Source organism: Ahaetulla prasina, chromosome 3 (assembly GCF_028640845.1).
Source record: "Ahaetulla prasina isolate Xishuangbanna chromosome 3, ASM2864084v1, whole genome shotgun sequence".
Classification (NCBI taxonomy): domain Eukaryota; kingdom Metazoa; phylum Chordata; class Lepidosauria; order Squamata; family Colubridae; genus Ahaetulla; species Ahaetulla prasina.
The window spans coordinates 80,251,306-80,269,978 of NC_080541.1; the positions used below are offsets into that span (position 1 = coordinate 80,251,306).

Sequence of the window (18,673 nt, forward strand, 5' to 3'; positions counted from 1 at the left end):
GCTAGTAAGAAGTCGTTACTAGCATTGATGATGTTACCTACAGTAATTTGGGTAATGAAACATCTGCAAGAAAGCAGCCAAGCTCAGAGAGCATCAAGAATCCCTCATGTCAACCCTGAGCTACAAATATTGTACTAAACTTGTTCTCCCCCACCCCCAATAGCCTTTAGACAAATAAGAAAACATCAGAACTTAGTCAAATGTACAGGTAGTCCTCAATTTACAACCACAATTATGCCCAGAATTTATGTTGCTAAGTGAGAAATTTGTTAAGTGAGTTTTGTCCAATTTTATGACCCCTCTCACCACATTTGTTAAGTGAATCACTGCAGTTGTTAAATTAATAACACAGTTGTTAAATGAATTTGGCTTCCCAATTGACTTTGTTTGTCAGAAGGTATGAAAAGGGGATCATGTAGCCCTGGGACACTGCAACCATCATAAATACCGCCAGAACCAATTGTCAAGCATCTGAATATAAATCACATGACCACAGGGATGCTGTCATAAGTGTGAATAACGGTCATAAGTCATTTTTTTCAGTGCCGTTGTAACTTTGAATGGTCATTAAATGAACTGCTGCAAGTTGAGGACTACCTGCACCTGTTTCTACTTCCTAAGCCAAAGTCACTCTCTGAATCTTTTTAAAAATCAATGTTTCAGAGCTGAGGAAGCCATTTTAGAATGAGCAGAAGCCAATCCCTGGAAGTGATATGAAACTGTCAAGAGGAAGGGTCTTGTGATGTCAGCCTCATCCTTAATTCTCCCTCTCCTGTATGCATACACCTTCTTGCTAGCCCAAACATTATCTCAGTGGAACAACTCCCTCAAGTTCAATAGTAGTAACTGTGAGAGGGATCTTGGAGTCCTAGTGGACAACCATTTAGATATGAGCCAGCCGTGTGCAGCAGCTGCCAAAAAAGCCAACACAGTTCTGGGCTGCATAAACAGAGGGATAGAATCAAGATCACGTGAAGTGTTAATACCACTTTATAATGCCTTGGTGAGGTCACACTTGGAATATTGCATTCAGTTTTGGTTCGCCACGATTTATTTTATTTATTTTTTATTTATTAATCAAACTTTTATACCGCCCTTCTCCCGAAGGACTCAGGGCGGTGTACAGCCTTCATTTAAAACAGTTAATATACATATTAAAATAACAATTAAAAAGCTTATTCAATAAAAGGCCGAAATTAAAACCGTCCAATTGACCATATAAAATACCCAATAAAATTACCATTAAAAGTTTAAAATTTAAAATTTAGAATTTAAAAAATCAGGCCAGTCCCGCTTGTATAAATAAATAAGTTTTCAGTTCCCGGCGGAAGGTCCGAAGGTCAGGCAATTGGCGTAAACCGGGGGGAAGTTCGTTCCAGAGAGTAGGTGCTCCCACAGAGAAGGACCTTCCCCTGGGGGCCGCCAGCCGACACTGCTTGGCAGACGGCACCCTGAGAAGACCCTCTCTGTGAGAGCGTACGGGTCGGTGGGAGGCATGTGGAAAAGATGTAAAAAAGATGTACGATGTAAAAAAGATGTAAAAAAGATGTTGAGACTCTAGAAAGAGTGCAGAGAAGAGCAACAAAGATGATTAGAGGACTGGAGGCTTAAACGTATGGAGAACAGTTGCAGGAACTGGGTATGTCTAGTTTAATGAAAAGAAGGACTAGGGGAGACATGATAGCAGTGTTCCAATATCTCAGGGGTTGCCACAAAGAAGAGGGAGTCAAACTATTCTCCAAAGCACCTGAGAGTAGGACAAGAAGCAATGGGTGGAAACTAATCAAGGAGAGAAGCAACTTAGAACTAAGGAGAAATTTCCTGACAGTTAGAACAATTAATAAGTGGAACAATTTGCCTCCAGAAGTTGTGAATGCTCCAACACTGGAAATTTTAAAGAAAATGTTGGATAACCATTTATTTGAAGTCGTGTAGGGTTTCCTGCCTGGGCAGCGGGTTGGACTAGAAGACCTCCAAGTTCTTTTCCAACTCTGTTGTTATTGTTATTATTAAGCACTTTAGGCAGAGACACTAAGAATTTTAGGGGACACCTAACTAGGAAAGAGCTTTAAATGCTTGTAATGTAATTGCAACTTATTGGTTAGGCTTATCAAAGGCAGGATGGGACAAGTAAAACTAGCAATAGGTAGCCCTACTGATATTGTTATTTCACCCTAATGTTTTTCAGAAAAAAGCTTACTTTTGGTAAGAGTTGACTTTACTGTTCCAAGATCTTGGTATCAGTTAAAGAGATCAGTTCCCGTCTCTGTACTTGTAATTGATGCATCTGTTTTTCCTAACATACTCATATCCTTCCTTCCAAACTGAATTCTGTTTGAGTTCTTGATACCTGCTGGCAAATTCCCAGTTTGGCAAATTCTCTTAATCTATGTAGGCGTATAAATCTCGTGCAATGTGGCTCTCAAATAAAAAGCGTGCATGCATCTGGAAGAAAACTACAAACATGTGTTGCAGTGGTAAATATTACACATTCAGAGTAGAATCATGTCGTCCTGGCTGTCAGAATTTAGACACAACAGGAACTGTACAACGAATGAAGGAATTTATCATGGTTTAATGTACTTACAAATACCTAGAAAAATAAAAAGCAATTTGAGAAAGATGGCAAATTTGAAACACTCGATGACTTCAGTAAGGGTAAATCTAGCAAGCTATGGAAAAAGAACTTTCTTGCTTACAGTGACTACTCTCAGACTGGGGGAATTACATCTGGAGAATGTGCTGCATTGGTAAAATTGATAGATAAATTAACAGGAATTTAACTAAGTTTAGGAAAGAATGGCTCTTTTATATACGATATATCTCAAATCAAGGCAGAATTAGATATCTGGCTTGGATTCAATCCACTTTTTGGATTGAATCCAACAATTATGGTAATGGATGGTTATGGAATAATTATGGACGGCAACTAATCAAGGAGAGAAGTAACCTAGAACTAAAGAGAAATTTCCTGACAGAACAATTAATTAGTGCAACAACTTGCTACTGTGAATGCTTCAACACTGGACATTTTAAAGAAGAGATTGGATAACCAGCTATTTGTCTGAAATGATATAGGACTTCCTGCTTGAGCAGGGGTTTGGACCAAAAGACCTTAAGGTTCCTTCCAACCCTGTTATTCTGTTAGTTACTATTGTTTGATGTAAAGTTGAAATAGCTAAATGATGACCTGTGATTGGGGATATAAATGGAAGGGAAGGAAAAAGTGTAATCCATTCTTTCTTTCTTTAAATGAAGTCATCTTGGTTGTTGTTTTTTTTGCATCATCATCCCTTTTTCTATTTTCTTGGCATTCTAGTATTTGCTTTTTACTTACTTTTGGTACTTCAACACTTCAAAAACAAGTACATTTTTAAAATACAATGTTATTTTATTAAGCTGGTTCAGGAGGTGGAGATGTATAATGTTACAGTGGTTCCCCTCCTTCCTCCAGGGCTAGTTCTAGTTGAAGTTGGTGGTAGGGAGTGATCTAGCCTTAGATCCTTGTTTTTTGTGGATTGTTCCAGATCAACCCCTTGCTGCTGCTTTTACAGGAAGCGGCTGGTCATCCATCAGCACAGCATACAGTATCATCAGTACTTTAATAATAGTCAGTTGAACATCTCTGCCCCTGGAGAAGGCAAGATTCTGTTCCAAAGCCTAAAGATTGATTTGGATAGGATTAGAGAGTTCAGCTCAGTCCAATCAAGACCCAATGGTTGTGGGTTTTGGTATCTGGGTTCCCAGATACCAAAACAGGAGACATTCCATCTTCTAAAAGCCCTTCCCCCCTTCAGATGTATTCAAGGGATCCTCCTTCATTCACAGCTGCTGAAGTGACAGATATTGCCAGTAGGTCTTTTGAGAAAGTCCCTAGTTGCACTAATTCCTGGATTTGCTCTTTACTCATGACAATCATCTCTTGTCTGGGCTACTATATTTGCTTTTCAAGGGACTGCCCTAGAAAACAACTTAGAAGCTACAGTTAGTCCAGAGTCCAGATGCATGGGTGATTGTAAGACGGGTGAAATCCAGCAGGTTCTGACAGGTTCTGGAGAACTGGTAGCAGAAATTTTGAGCAGCTGAGAGAACTGGTAGTGGAAATTTTGAGTAGTTTGGAGAACCGGCAAATATCACTTCTGGCTAGCCCCAGAGTGGGGTAGGAATAGAGTGGGGAGGGAATGGGGATTTTGCAGTATCCTTCCCCTGGAGTGGGTTGGGAATGGAGATTTTGCAGTATCCTTCCCTTGCCACGCCCACCAAGCCACGCTCACCAAGCAACACCGTGCCCACCAAGCCACGCCCACAGAACCGGTAGTAAAAAAAAGTGGATTTCACCACTGTTGTAAGATTATCTCAATGTGTCCACCTAACACCACTAACTTGCGGACTAGACTGGCTCCCTATTGGCTTATGGGTACAATATATGTATATACTGTAAACTCTGTATGGCATAATACTAGGTTATTTATGGGACTGCCTCCCCCCAATGGTATCAGTCTGGTGCACATACTTTAACAAGGTGGGCACACTTTGGGTCCTTCAATGAAGCAATGTAAGTGTCCGCCCTTTTGTAATATAAGCAACTTTATGCCCTGTCTTCAATTGGGTCCAAAACTTAGTGGTCTTCTGAAAGGCAGGTTACTACCATTGGCAGCGGGCCAGAGCAGGGTCCCCATCTGAAAACATGAGTGTTAGCCCTGATTACATCTTAACAATTGTCTGGTTTTTAATTGGCTCTATTTGATTTGGTCTTCTTTGGCTTGCTGTAAGACTTTCTACCAAGTTGGGCAATGATGGCCAAATCTGACCTTAGGTTCTGCCTCCATACACTCTCTCCAATCCAAGTCAGAAGATCGCTTAACAGCAATTTATTAGAATACTCTAATAAAGAGGGATCTCTCTGTGAAAGGAGAGAGGGAACTTGGAAATATGACTTACATTTACTTTTATAGTTAGTACAAAAAAAGGACTTCAAAGTAAAAAATGGTTGGTTTACAAATAATCGTCTGCCCAGTTACATCATAAGACTTAGAGCATCCAATAGTATGTGAGCATAGCCATAGAAAACATCGTTGTTTTTTGAATAAATGTAAAAGAAAAATTGCAAAAAAAAAAAAGTCAGAATGGGTATGAGTATGGTACATTCACAGTTCTTCCCAACACTGGGCTTGAATTCTTGCATTGTTCATTAGCTGAAAATGAAACTATTTTATCTACAATGTAATGAATACTTCTCTGCCAGTCCTGTTCCTTAAAAAAAAAAAGATTTTTTACATTCTTTTTGAAGATTAAGGTTTAAAACAGTTGATTTAAAACCTTTGATGAAGGTATTTTTTTCTTTATTTTTCTTTTCTTTTATGTACACTGAGAGCATATGCACCAAAACAAATTCCTTGTGTGTCCAATCACACTTGGCCAATAAATTCAATTCAATTCAATTCAATTCAATTCTGTTCTGTTCTGTTCTGTTCTATTCTATTCTTTAAAAAGCAAATTTAAAATACATGAAAACCTGTGTTACTTAGACAGAATGGCAGCTGTTATATTATATCTCATCTTTAGACAAAAAGATACATCATTGAGAGTCTAATACGAAGCTGAAGTCAAAAATATTAGCTCCAACAATTCTCTCATTGAAAAAGAAAATGTCAACCAAATACTGTTTCTCCCACTGTTCCTAGTGAAACATCAAATATGCAACTTTCATGAACTTTAATGTTCAAGATTTTTTTTCTCTCTCTCTCTCTATCGGTTAAATTTGGATAGAAAAAATATTGGCTAGTTGTTTGTCTGTAGCAATCAAGCAGCATGTGAATGCCAGAAGGACATGCGATGCAAATTCTTTCTTTTGTGCAGTCCTTGTGTAATAAGAACACTGGAGTTTCACCACTGAGGTAAATGAGGACCTAAAACATTACCCCTGACAAAAATCCATCACAGAAGGGAAAAACAAAGCCTTCAAAATTCTTGTGAGGCTTTCTGAAGTATGTGTACAGGTTTCAGTTTTCTCCTACCTTTTCCTTCCCAAGAAATAGGAAATACGAAATGAAAAGCCTTCTTTAACTGCAATTAAATTGTGTTCGATCCAAACAACATTTTGTCATCATAACAAGCTAAACCAACTACAAGGACACTTGTGTCTGTCTTCCAATCAGATTGAAATGGCTATCATGCAATTAAAAGCAAGGCACCCCTCTTTTAATTAACAGGACTGTGAAATATTCAGCATTTTGAACCTGTTCCAGCCTGCCTCTTATCACTGAATTACTGCCCTAATGTGTTTTTTTGCTGAAGGATGGATTTCATGAAAGGGCTCCTGGATGCTGTTCTGGCATTTTGAGCTCTCTTGTCAGCTCTTGTGAACTGAGATCTTCACTGTCTTCAGTGCCTCTGACATGACTGATATGCACCATTTCTTGACTAGTCTGTCTCAGCAGATTTAAGAGGCCACATTTGGCCTATGAATTGATGAGTGGACTTTTTTTGATTAACTTAAGTATAGAGATGTCAGATGACACCAGAGCTGTCTTCTTGGCACTTACTTCAGGTTATTCAGGCATGTTAGATATCAACCGTCCTGCCTCTTAACAAACTTGCCTTCTGAATTATTCAGTAATGGATGGACATATATTTGGGAGAAGCAAAAACTCCCCCCACCACCACCAATCCTGGCTTGTGTGGAAGCTTGAAAACATATGGGTTGGTTTAATAAAGAGCAGAGAGATAATATTGGGCTCGACTGAGATCTGAACCAATTCTTCTGAATCATTTTTGAAATATATACAGCTCTAATACCGTACTTTTTTTTTTACATATGTATTTACTGTATATCTACATTTTTAGGGTTAGGAAATCCAGTAGTTCCTGGCAGGCACCACAGAATCTAGTACAGGTAGTCCTCTACTTATAACCATTTGTTTAGTGACCATTCAAAGTTACTGTACAATGGCACTGAAAAAGTAACTTATGATCATTTTTCACACTTATGATCACTGCAATGTCCCCATGATCAAGTGATCAAAATTTGGATGATTTGCAACTCGCATGTATTTATGACAGTTGTAGTGGTAATGCGGGGTTATGTGATCAACCTTTTTGTGACCTTCTGACAAGCAATGGGGCAGCCAGTTTCACTTAACAACTGTGTTACCAATTTAACAACTGCAATGATTTACTTAACAACTGTGGCAAGAAAGGTCATAAAATAGGGCAAAAGTCACTTAATAACTGACATGCTTATCAATATAAATTTTGGGAGTCAATTATGGTCGTAAGTCGAGGACTACTTGTATGTAGCAAATCTTCCTCTCTATTAGATGAATGCAGTAAGAATTCTTAGAATCTAAGAATCTAAGAATAATAGAATCTAAGAATCTATTCTTAGGCTTTTACCTCTTCCTGAAATCTCTGCAGGTCTTGTTTCCACGATGGCTCCAAGTCTGCTGGTGGCTTCACCATCCCCAGAGCCTTCTTGTTGCCCTGGCTTTGCTCCTAAAATGAATTCTGTGCCTTTCCTTCCTCTTATCAGAGTAAATAAAGGAAGGGGAAATGGTTTAATTCACCACATGACACACTGTAAGAATTGGGAAAGATGGAGGGCTTCACTACAGATGCTGTGTTCTATAGGTGATAGGATTATTTTACTTTTGTAATAATTGGGTGATAGCTGAGCTGTTCCTTAGAAATGAAAAATTAACCCAAGGATCTCTGTCTTGAAAGGTGGTTGTCTATGAATACTTCTGGGAAGACCATGCCAAGCAGCCCCAAATCTCCTGCAGCGGCACCCATCCGCAAGATGAAAATTTGAAATTTGCAGGAAATTCCAGAGGCGTCACCATTCATGTAATGATATATACAGTTCATCTTGGGGGTTTCCAAGAACTGTACAGGCACTTCCTTAGACTGCCCGGTGGGGCTATTGTTGAGGTAAGGACAAGCACCCTCGTTTCATACAATGAAATTTTAACTGAAAAAAATGTTTGCAAAGATGGGCTGATCCAAAAACCATTCGCCGCCTGAGAAAAAAACAACGGTTGGTCCTCCAACCAACCAAGCTGAAGGCAGGTAGGCCTCGATGTCCGACTAGTTGTGTAATAACTGTTTGAAATTAGGATGGATCTCATCAGGGGTACTTATGACCCGGTTCCAAAGTTCTGACAACCACCTCCCAAGTGTGGTCACATTACTGCATGTAGGGAACTTATTTATTTATTTATTTATTTTTCAAATTTATATACCGCCCTATCTCCCTAAGGACTCAGGGCGGTTCACAGACAGTTAAAATACATTTAAATACAGATTAAAAACGACAATTAAAAAACTTATTCTATTGCCAAATTTAAAAATAGTATAAATAATAAAAACCCCTTAAAACCCATAACTTTAAAATCTAATCCAGTCCCGCGCAGATGAATAAATGTGTTTTGAGCTCGCGACGGAAGGTTCGGAGGTCCGGAAGTTGACGAAGTCCTGGAGGGAGTTTGTTCCAGAGGGTGGGAGCCCCCACAGAGAAGGCCCTTCCCCTGGGTGTCGCCAGACGGCAGTGCCTAGCTGACGGCACCCTGAGGAGTCCCTCTCTGTGAGAGCGCACGGGTCGGTGAGAGGTATTTGGTAGCAGTAGGCGGTCCCGTAAATAGCCCGGCCCTATGCCACTTGGCAGCCAACCTACATTTACAGCCCTTTGCTGTGACTCGTGGTCACATGACCTCATTTTATGACATTTCTATGGAAAATCACATTTACTTTTGGGTTTTGAAAAAGACTAGCTCATAGTGAACTATTGGTTTGCTTAAGGACTGCGATGTTCCCTTAATGACCACCACAAAAAAAGCCTGCAAAATTGTCATGACAACCTGCTTTATGACTTTCCCAACTTATGACTGTAATGAGCAAGCTCCATTACGGTCATAAGTCAAGGATTGCCTGTAGTAGCCTGAGCAAGCCATGATCTCTTCTATTCCAGACATTTTTTTTAAAAAAAAGTGGAAACAAAATAATTAATCATTTTCTCTGACTTTATAATAAATCAAATCTTTGTCTCTGAGGTAATGAACTAGTTGCCTATTGTTAAGGCTTGCCTCTTCCTTTTCTTTAGGGCAGAGAAACTTCTGGAAATTCAGAGAGATGGGAAAGTGTGAAACAAAAACTAGAATCAAACTTTCAAACTATTCAGGCTCTTGGACTCCAGTAAGACTCATTAATCGCTTGGTTAGGCATTTGTAGATACTGGCTCATGAGTTATCTTAAATCAATCCTTGTATTTTTAAATTGGAATGAGGAAATAACTACTATTTTTTCCAGAGTATAAGACACACCTTTCCCCCCCAAAAAAGAGGGTGAAAATCTGGATGCGTCTTTTACTCTGAATGTAGTCCCACCCAGCTTCTCACAGGGAGGTTTCATAGGCTGAAAAAAGCATCAGAAAAGAAGCCCCCAAACAGAGCTTCAGAAAAGAAGCCCCCAACAGAACTTAAGAGGCTTTTTTTCTGAAGCTGTTTCAGAGGCTTTCAGAGGCAGAGTTTCAGAAGTTTCAGAGGCAGGGAAAAAAAGGGGAAAAAAGCAAGGCACAGAGTTTATTCTGGGAGGCAGATCCACCTGCCAATCAGCTTTTTTCTTATTTTCCTCCCAAAAAACTAAGGTGCGTCTTATACTCCGGTGTGTCTTATACTCTGAAAAATATGGCAAATACAAAACTGACCAATGCCAATCTCAGTTTTATTCGATATCCTGCTTAGTTCACTGTAAGAGGGCACTTGCCATTTAGGTCAACTATAATCCCCAGATTTTTAGCTTTTTTTAAAAAAACAACAACTTGTCTCTAACCCTTTCTTTTAAGAAATAGAGACAGTGTAGACTCATGCACTATTTTGTATGTATTTTTTTTGACAATGAACAGAATAGAGATATGTAAAGAATTTCATATTAATATGTCTTAAAAGGCCCTGTTTTGATTTCAAAATGGGTTGTTCCAACTATGTTGGAAGTCTCCTGAACTTGAATCCCCTCAAACTATTTGCTTAGTCTGCAGTACTATTAATCTTCTCATCGTTCCCATCACCCATCTCCTTCCACTTATGACTGTACGACTGTAACTTTGTTGCTTGTAGCCTTACGATTTATACTGATATTGATTGTTTCCTGATTGCTTAATTGTACCCTATGACTATCATTAAGTGTTGTAAGTGTTGTACCTTGATGAAGGTATATTTTCTTTTATGTAAACTGAGAGCATATGCACCAAGACAAATTCCTTGCGTGTCCAATCACACCTGGCCAATAAAAAATTCTATTCTATTCTATTCTATTGCAGTGGGGACTTCTCAGCTTGAAGCCATTCTAGAAAGAGTCAGTTCTTGAGCAGTTCTCTTGGGAAAAATTCTGACAAATCAGAACAGCTACATCAAACTTAAAAACATTCCAAAAGAAAAACAATTGACACACAACTATGAACAAAGAAAGCTGGAGAAGGATTTTTATTTTCCCTGGTAGAAAGTATTTATTGGCCCCATAAAAGCAATTACATAAGCCAGGCTTCTGGTGCCACTATGATTGCATAGCTGTGCTGGGACACAGACAGAAAGGGCTTGTAATGTTTTCAGTTTAGATTTTTTTTTAAAAGAGAGCTATTTTTCTGCCACTTAGTTATGGAAGACTACATGTCATAGAGAAGAGAAGTGGTTGAAAGACTATGACTATATCAGCACCAAAAACTAGTTTGGTAGGTTATCCATTGGTGTAGGAAGAACTGCATAATCCAATTTCTTGGCGGGATTAAATGCAGTGGGAGGGATTTAAAATTGAATTGCGGTAGAAATGTAGTGGAATCAAAACTTGTGATGTAAATAACAGCAATATTTTTAAACAGCTGCAATTTTTCTGCTCATTTTTTTCCAATGAGGGGCCTGTTCCTGTCTTTTGGAGCACTAGATATGTTTTTCTGTTAAATATTCTGTGGTGAAAATATCTCAGCGTCTTGCCTTACATAAAAAGCGACAGAGACTGGAGGCTGAGTAAAGTAGCATTGCAGGCTAGTTTGAGAAAGCTATGGAAAGTTTTGTATTAGTTTTGTATCTTTCAAAATGTCATCATTTCTTTGACTGACCAGGAACGCTCCATCATCATCTGGATTAAGTATTCTGAGGAGGATTATTTGCATTTAACATGCATGTGCTGCTTGAATCAACAGAAACTTCTAAATGGATATCCTATTCTCTCCCACCCCCCCACTGGAGAGAGGAAGGTTACTAGCTTATTACTTTGCAAAGCCATTTACATCCATCCATATGCTGTGAATGAAGCTCCAGCTCTTTTCTCTCTTGAAAAGTGAATAAACTCATCAAGGGCTTATTTTGAATGCAAGATCAGATACAGTATGCTGAGTGACACTTAAAAAGAATGAAACGGTAATGGTAGCTTATTTTCTGAAATGGTCTTGACACTAATACTAAATTATAGCTTGGATTCATCCAGCATTTTTACCTTTATAGGGTAAGGCTTTTTACATATTTAACATAATTCTAGGAAAGATATACTGGCATTTTGTATCAAGATGTGTATACTATAACCAAAGGGCACATCTATTCCCCAGCAGAACACTTTCTTCAATGTTATTGCCATTTGGTGTCATTTTCTAACAAATATAAAATACGATTGGTAAACAAACTAGATTTTAGATTTAAGCTGACAGCTGTTCCTTCAGAAGCAATATTTAGATATTTAATCTCAGGAGCAATGAATATTTTGTGTCTGTTTGAGGAAAAACTGCTTTTATCAAATGAAGAGCTATTTGTTTTTCTCCCCTGGAATAATAGCGTGTAAAACAGCTCCCAGTTAAGGTACTCGTTTGCAGCTACTGATGATCTTTGAAAAATAAGATCGTTATCTAATATTTTATTTTGGAGAGAGAAAAAAAATAACCCAGTAACTTCATGCTGTTTAGATTTGAAGCTCTATGTTTAGAGTTGAAGCTCTGTTTCTGATTAACTAAATGCCTGGTGAGAAACTGTTTCACTGAAATTGGGCACATATAAAGCGAGCTTGGTTTTGTCAATAATGTGCTCAGATGCAGTAGATCAGTGGTTTTGGGCCCATAGATGAAACATCACTAGTTCATGCATTTTAAAAGAAGCATGAAGACTTCTAATAGATTCTAAATCAGTGAGTAATAACAATGGTTAGATAACCTCTCATGTAGCTAATTCAATTGCAGCTGAACTGCTGAAAAATTCCCAAAGAGGAATTTTAACAAAGAAGAGGGAGTCAGGCTGTTCTCCAAAGCACCTGAGGGTAGAACAAGAAGCAATGGGTGGAAACTGATCAAGGAAAGAAGCAACTTAGAACTAAGGAGAAATTTCCTGACAGTTAGAACAATTAATAAGTGGAACAACTTGCCTGCAGAAGTTGTGAATGCTCCAACACTGGAAATTTTTAAGAAAATGTTGGATAACCATCTGTCTGAGATGATGTAGGGTTTCCTGCCTGGGCAGGGGGTTGGACTAGAAGGCCTCCAAGGTCCCTTCCAACTCTGTTGTTATTATTATTATATTATTAAAGTTGCAAATATCAATGAAAACTGTCAGATATATCTCAAGAATTCTGACCGTAAATTAGAAAAGCAGATAGAAAATCTTCCATTCTTTGAGAAGCATTATCCTAATATTTTCAATGCACTACACAAACAATAATAACAGAATAAAAGTGAAGAGATTCCCATTGATGCGAGGGTGATTAGGAAAATATTAGAATAGAATAGAATAGAATAGAATAGAATAGAATAGAATAGAATAGAATAGAATAGAATAGAATAGAATAGAATAGAATAGAATAGAATTTATTGGCCAAGTGTGATTGGACACACAAGGAATTTGTCTTGGTGCATATGCTCTCAGTGTAAATAAAAGAAAAGAAAAAGAAAAAAAATACCTTCATCAAAGGTATTTTTACAACACAAATGATGGTCATAGGTTGCAATTTAACTCTTAATGATACCAACAAAAAATTACAGTCATACAGTCATAAGTGGAAAGAGATTAGTGATGAAAATGATGAGAAGATTAATAGTAGTGTAGATTTAGTAAATAGTTAGACATTGTTGAGGGAATTATTTGTTTAGCAGAGTGATGGCCTTCGGGAAAAAACTGTTCTTGTGTCTAGTTGTTCTTGTGTGCAATGCTCTATAGTGTCGTTTTGATAGTAGGAGTTGAAACAGTTTATGTCCAGGATGTGAGGGATCTGTAAATATTTTCACAGCCCTCTTCTTGATTCATGCAATATACAGGTCTTCAATGGAAGGCAGGCTGGTAGCAATTATTTTTTCTGCAGTTCTAATTATCCTTTGAAGTCTGTGTCTTTCTTGTTGGGTTGCAGAACCAAACCAGACAATTATAGAGGTGCAAATGACAGACTCAATAAGTCCTCTGTAGAACTGGATCAGTAGCTCCTTGGGCAGTTTGAGCTTTCTGAGTTGGCGCAGAAAAAACAGTCTTTGTTGTCCTTATTTGATGATGTTTTCGATGTTAACTGTCCATTTTAGATCTCGTGATATGATAGAACCTAGAAATTTGAAGGTTTCTACTGTTGATACTGTGTTGTCAAGTATTGTGAGAGGTGGAAGTATGGAAGGGTTTCTCCTAAAGTCTACCACCATTTCTTACAGTTTTGAGTGTGTTCAGGGCCAGATTGTTACGGTCGCACCAAAAGGCTAGTTGTTCAACCTCACGTCTATATGCAGATTTGTCATTGTCTTGAATGAGACCAATCACTGTTGTGTCATCTGCGAACTTCAGTAGTTTAACAGATGGATCGTTGGAGATGCAGTCATTGGTATACAGAGAGAAGAGAAGAGGAGAGAGCACACAGCCTTGGGGGGCCCCTGTGCTAATTGTACAGGTATCTGAAGTGATCCCGCTTAGCTTTACCTGCTGCTTCCTGTTTGTTAGGAAGCTTGTGATCCACTTACAAGTCTGTTCAGGTACTTGTAGCTGGTTTAGCTTAGTTAGAAGAGTGTCTGGAATGATGGTATTGAATGCTGAATTAAAGTCTACAAAGAGGACCCTTACATAGGTCTTTGGAGATTCAAGATGTTGTAAGATATAGTGTAGAGCCATATTAACAGCATCATCTGTTATCTATTTGCTCATTATGCAAATTGCAAGGGGTCTAACAGCGGATCCGTGATGGTTTTCAAGTAGGAAAGCACTAGCCTTTCAAAGGCTTTCATGACTACAGATGTTAAAGCAACTGATCTGTAGTCATTCAGTTCCTTGATAGTGGGCTTCTTCGGCACTGGGATGATGGTAGAGTGTTTGAAGCAAGAAGGAACATAGCACATCTCTAGTGATTTATTGAAGATATGGGTGAAAATGAGGGCCAATGGGATGGGGTCAGTTGTAGGAGGCTTGGCTGTTGTTGGTGTGTCTGAGATGGGGGTTATGGAGATAGGTGGCTGTAGTTTCCTTTCAAACTGCAGTAAAACACATTCAGGTCATCTGCCAGTTGTTGATTTCCTTCAGCCTGGGAGGGAATGTGAAGAAATGAACAGATTAAAATTAGCAATTAAGGAGAAAGAACAACCTGAATGTTATACGATATGGGAAGTATTTTTTCAATGGTTGGGGAATAAAAAAGGAGTTTGGAAATGAAGAAGGCTAAAGAATAATAGAAAATACATTAAAATAGAGATATAAATAAGATCAAAATTGTTAGTACACATATGATGAGAATAATGATCCTTAATGTTAATACGGTATTATCACTAGAAGATACTAAGAAGAAAATGAAGAGCTTTACAATGTTTAATAGTTTAATATATTATAACTTTAAGTTTAGAGAAATAATATGAATGTGAATGATGTTGCAAATGATGAAAGAAGTTGCACAAAGACATTTGAAATCAGCCAACACACTGCTTAAGAAAAGATGGAATGTTTATATTTTTGTAATTGAAAAGCAAAAAACTTTTTATATAAAAAACAATAACAGAATAACAGAGTTGGAAGGGACCTTGAATGTCTTCTAGTCCAACACAGAAAACCCTCATACATACATACATACATAACATACATACATACATACATAGATACATACATACATATAAGCAAAAATATTTTAGAGCCACAGATTCTATGCACTAAATTCCTATGCACAGAACATTTTATTGGGCTATGCCTGGATCATAATGTAGATATTTTAAATATTTGGGGAAATGAAGATATGGGGAAATTGATAGGTGAATGGAATTGTGGTGTATTCATATGCTACTCTGGCAGGCTGTTCTTCCTGCAGAGACCATCTCAGTAAGAAAGAGATGCATGAGCAAGTATGGTGGCAGGAGCAGTGTTTGAGGGAGGCAGGAAAGGGAAGGAAGAGAAGATGTTGAGAATATGGGCCAGGTGGACTTACAACTCCATGAGAGAGAAAGAAGCAATGATGCCCACAACCTTTATCGGAAACATTTGGCCCATTGCTGGGAGAAAGTGTCAAAAAGGGGACAAGCAACAAGGAGAAAGCAGATCTACTTAACTCATTTTTTGCATCTGTCTTTACACAAAAGGAAAAAACCAATCCAACCTATCAAAAACAGCACCACAAAAACAGATTGGGAATACAAGTTAAAATGGGGGCGGGGGAATGGTAGGTGAACACCTGTCTACCATGGACGAGTTCAAATCACCAGGATTACACCCCAAGGTTCTGAAGAAACTGGCAGACGAGATCTCAGAACCACTGAACTATATCTTTCAAAGATCCTGGAGCACAGAGGAACTGCCAGAGGATTGGAAAAGAGCTGATGTAGTTCCCATCTTCAAAAAAGAATATTAAATTTCAGGTTATTTTCATTTACATTTAAGGAAAATTAAATACAATTAATACTATTACTCCCCAGTCATGTATTTAATCAATTTTCCCTTTTTGTCACATTAAACATGATAGTTGACAACTATTTTTGAATTTCTCTGGGGCCTACCAAGGCTTTTCACAATGGATACCATCAGATTAGATTTTGTGTCTGATTTCATTCTCCTTCCAAATGTATGCCCTCAATCATGAGTTTAAGCAATATTTTAAGCATATAAATCTTTGTAATTTTCTTTAGCATATGGTATTGCTGTTTTAAGATTTTTTTTAAAAAAAATCATAAAACGTCAAAGATAGTTCCAAAGCAATATTAATTCAATTTACTTAACTGAAAACATAACCTTTTCAAAAAGTACCTTCCAGCTACACAGATTGACAAAATGCATCAATTATAATTTTGCTTACTTTTATAATTATACCGTGAAGTGAACTTTTGGGAGAAGTTGATTAATTATAAAAGGTTACTGCCATTGAGTCATTGTTAGAAACAATGACTTCAATTAATTTAATATGCAGGCTATGTCTAATACCTTAGCACATTTGAGATATATTTATAAGACATGTTACAATTTCTTATATGTCAGTTTTTACAAACATTACAAAACTGATGTTTGTAACATCACATCTAAACATTGTGGTAGTATCCATTAAACTGGAATATGTAGAACAGTCTCAGCAATGTTTAAAACCTCTGCTGAACTCGTTAATTTCAATGGGAAAATTGAATGTGGAAGTTATTCATTCCTTTATTTACAAAGATTTGTTTGCCATATAGTCACCACACTTTTGGTGGCTTACAAACTAATATATTGAACTATTTCCATTGAAATCAGCACAGCTTCAAAATAAATAAAACTTAGGTTTATTTGTATTATTTCCATCTTTTCAATATTTAAGATCAGGAACTAGAGGATAAAAAAGATAGTCTGAGAGTATAAATTATAAGCCAAAATCGTAAACCAATCCATAAACAACTGATCCAAATTAATAAACTTGCATTCCAGCTTCATCAATATGTTTCAGAGTTTCTTCACCCCAAGGATTGTAGGGTTTGTGGATTGTAGGGAGGTGATCCTAGCCAGCTACGTTAATAACAGTGGTTTGTGAGTCCTGCGTATTACTCCGTTCAGGTACCCTTTGGATATGTGGAACTTCAAGAGCCAGAACCTCTAAATAGTTAGGGAAGAAGACTGCTGTGATGCAGTTTCAGGACTATTGGATTGGGAAGCTTTTGGTTTAGAACCCGGGTGTCCAAACTTGGCAACTTTAAGACCCCTGGACTTCAACTCCCAGAATTCCCCAGCCAGCAATGCTGAAGTCCATGAGTCTTAAAGTTCCCAAGTTTGAACATCCTTGGTTTAGAACAGGGGTGGCAAACTCATGTCCTCACAGTGGCATCACGTAACATATCACAACTTTTTTCCCCTTTGCTAAACCGGGCATGGGCATGGCCAGCACATGATGCATCCAACCCATGGGCCGCGAGTTTGACAGCCCTGGTTTAGAATGTAAAAATATGATAAGATTTTTTCTCTATTTCTTTAATTTTTGTAATGGATTTTTTTTTTGAGAATTTGCCATGGCTTGCCCATATCACCAGTAACTTCATACTGTCAGTTCATGTGGTCTTGTCTGGCCACACGAACTGACTGGCCACTTCCATGGGAAGAACTTTGCCATGAGCTTTGTCTTGAGATCCACATAAACTCTCTTCCCAGTTGGTCTTATAGATCTTATAGAGCAAAGCTGGCTGAGGAACTCTGGGAGTTGAAGTCCACAAGTCTTAAAGGGACCAAGGTTGGAGACCCCTGTTATAGATCATCATCCATGTAACATGGCAGTGGATCAGATCACATTTTAGTCATGAAATTGCAATAGTTTTGTTCAGTTCTTCAAGTTCTTCAGAAACCAAGTCATGTATATTTTTCCTCATGATTTTTTTTCTTTCCCACCTGCCAATTATCCTATGAAAAGAAAAAGAACTGACCCTATGATTTCTATTCTGTTGTATTTAATTTTCCCTTGGAAGCAAAGGTGGGTGTGGCTAGACTTTCTTCTTGTATTTAAGTCTTCCATTGTGAGTGTATATACTAATTCCAGCTCTCTTTGATCTGACATAAAATTCCTCTGAAATAGCCCACAGTTAGTCACTCTGAATCTTGTATTTTCTAGACATTTGGAGATGTCAGTGGAATCAACTTTGCATGTAATGAAGTCACTGCAGTCTTTGAGGAGCACAGAAGTGGAATGGACCCTCTGCTGGAAGCTGCTTCTTCAGGGAAATAAGAAAGAAGATAGGAAGGTATTAGTTCAGTGGCTGGAAATGACTAAAACTGTCAAGCAGAGTGAGCCTTATAATTAAAAGAGTTCAGCAAAAAAAAAAACCAACAACATTATTCTTCATTTCTTCACCCTGATTGTTGAGTAATGTTTGGGGAAAGAAGAATTGTTTGCAGAACAATTTGTTTTCTACCTATAAAACAGAAATGGTTGCTTCCGTCTTATGCACACTTATCTGGGAATAAGTTGATTGATTGCAGTGATTTATGTCCAAGTTGAAATCCTGAACATTTCTATTAAAAGAATACAGTAAGATGAGTTGGATTCTTTCTACGTTCTGGTAATCTTGCAATAGGAAAAGGGGGGGACATTCTGTTATAGTGGACTTTAAATGGCATTTCTAGGAAAGCTGGTTTTGTGTGTGTGTGTGTGTGAGTGAGTGAGTAGGTGGGTTGGTGGGTGGGTATGTTTTTTGTCTGTGTCCTTTATAGGACCTTCATTGTGTCCTCCCTGCCCCCGATTTGCATTCTTTGAA

General features: G+C 38.0%; 1 protein-coding gene across 1 annotated transcript in view; it reads left to right on the plus strand.

Moving 5' to 3' along the window:
• The window catches only part of LOC131195313 (uncharacterized), a 222,272-nt gene extending 203,884 nt beyond the window's left edge, over positions 1-18,388 (plus strand). Inside the window, exons 16-17 of the mRNA XM_058177111.1 lie at positions 7,723-7,929; positions 18,031-18,388. Of these exons, the coding sequence (XP_058033094.1) occupies positions 7,723-7,929; positions 18,031-18,144 (321 nt within the window). The 3' untranslated portion in view covers positions 18,145-18,388. The remainder of the gene's footprint in view (positions 1-7,722; positions 7,930-18,030) is intronic.
• The last annotated feature ends 285 nt before the right edge of the window (positions 18,389-18,673 follow it).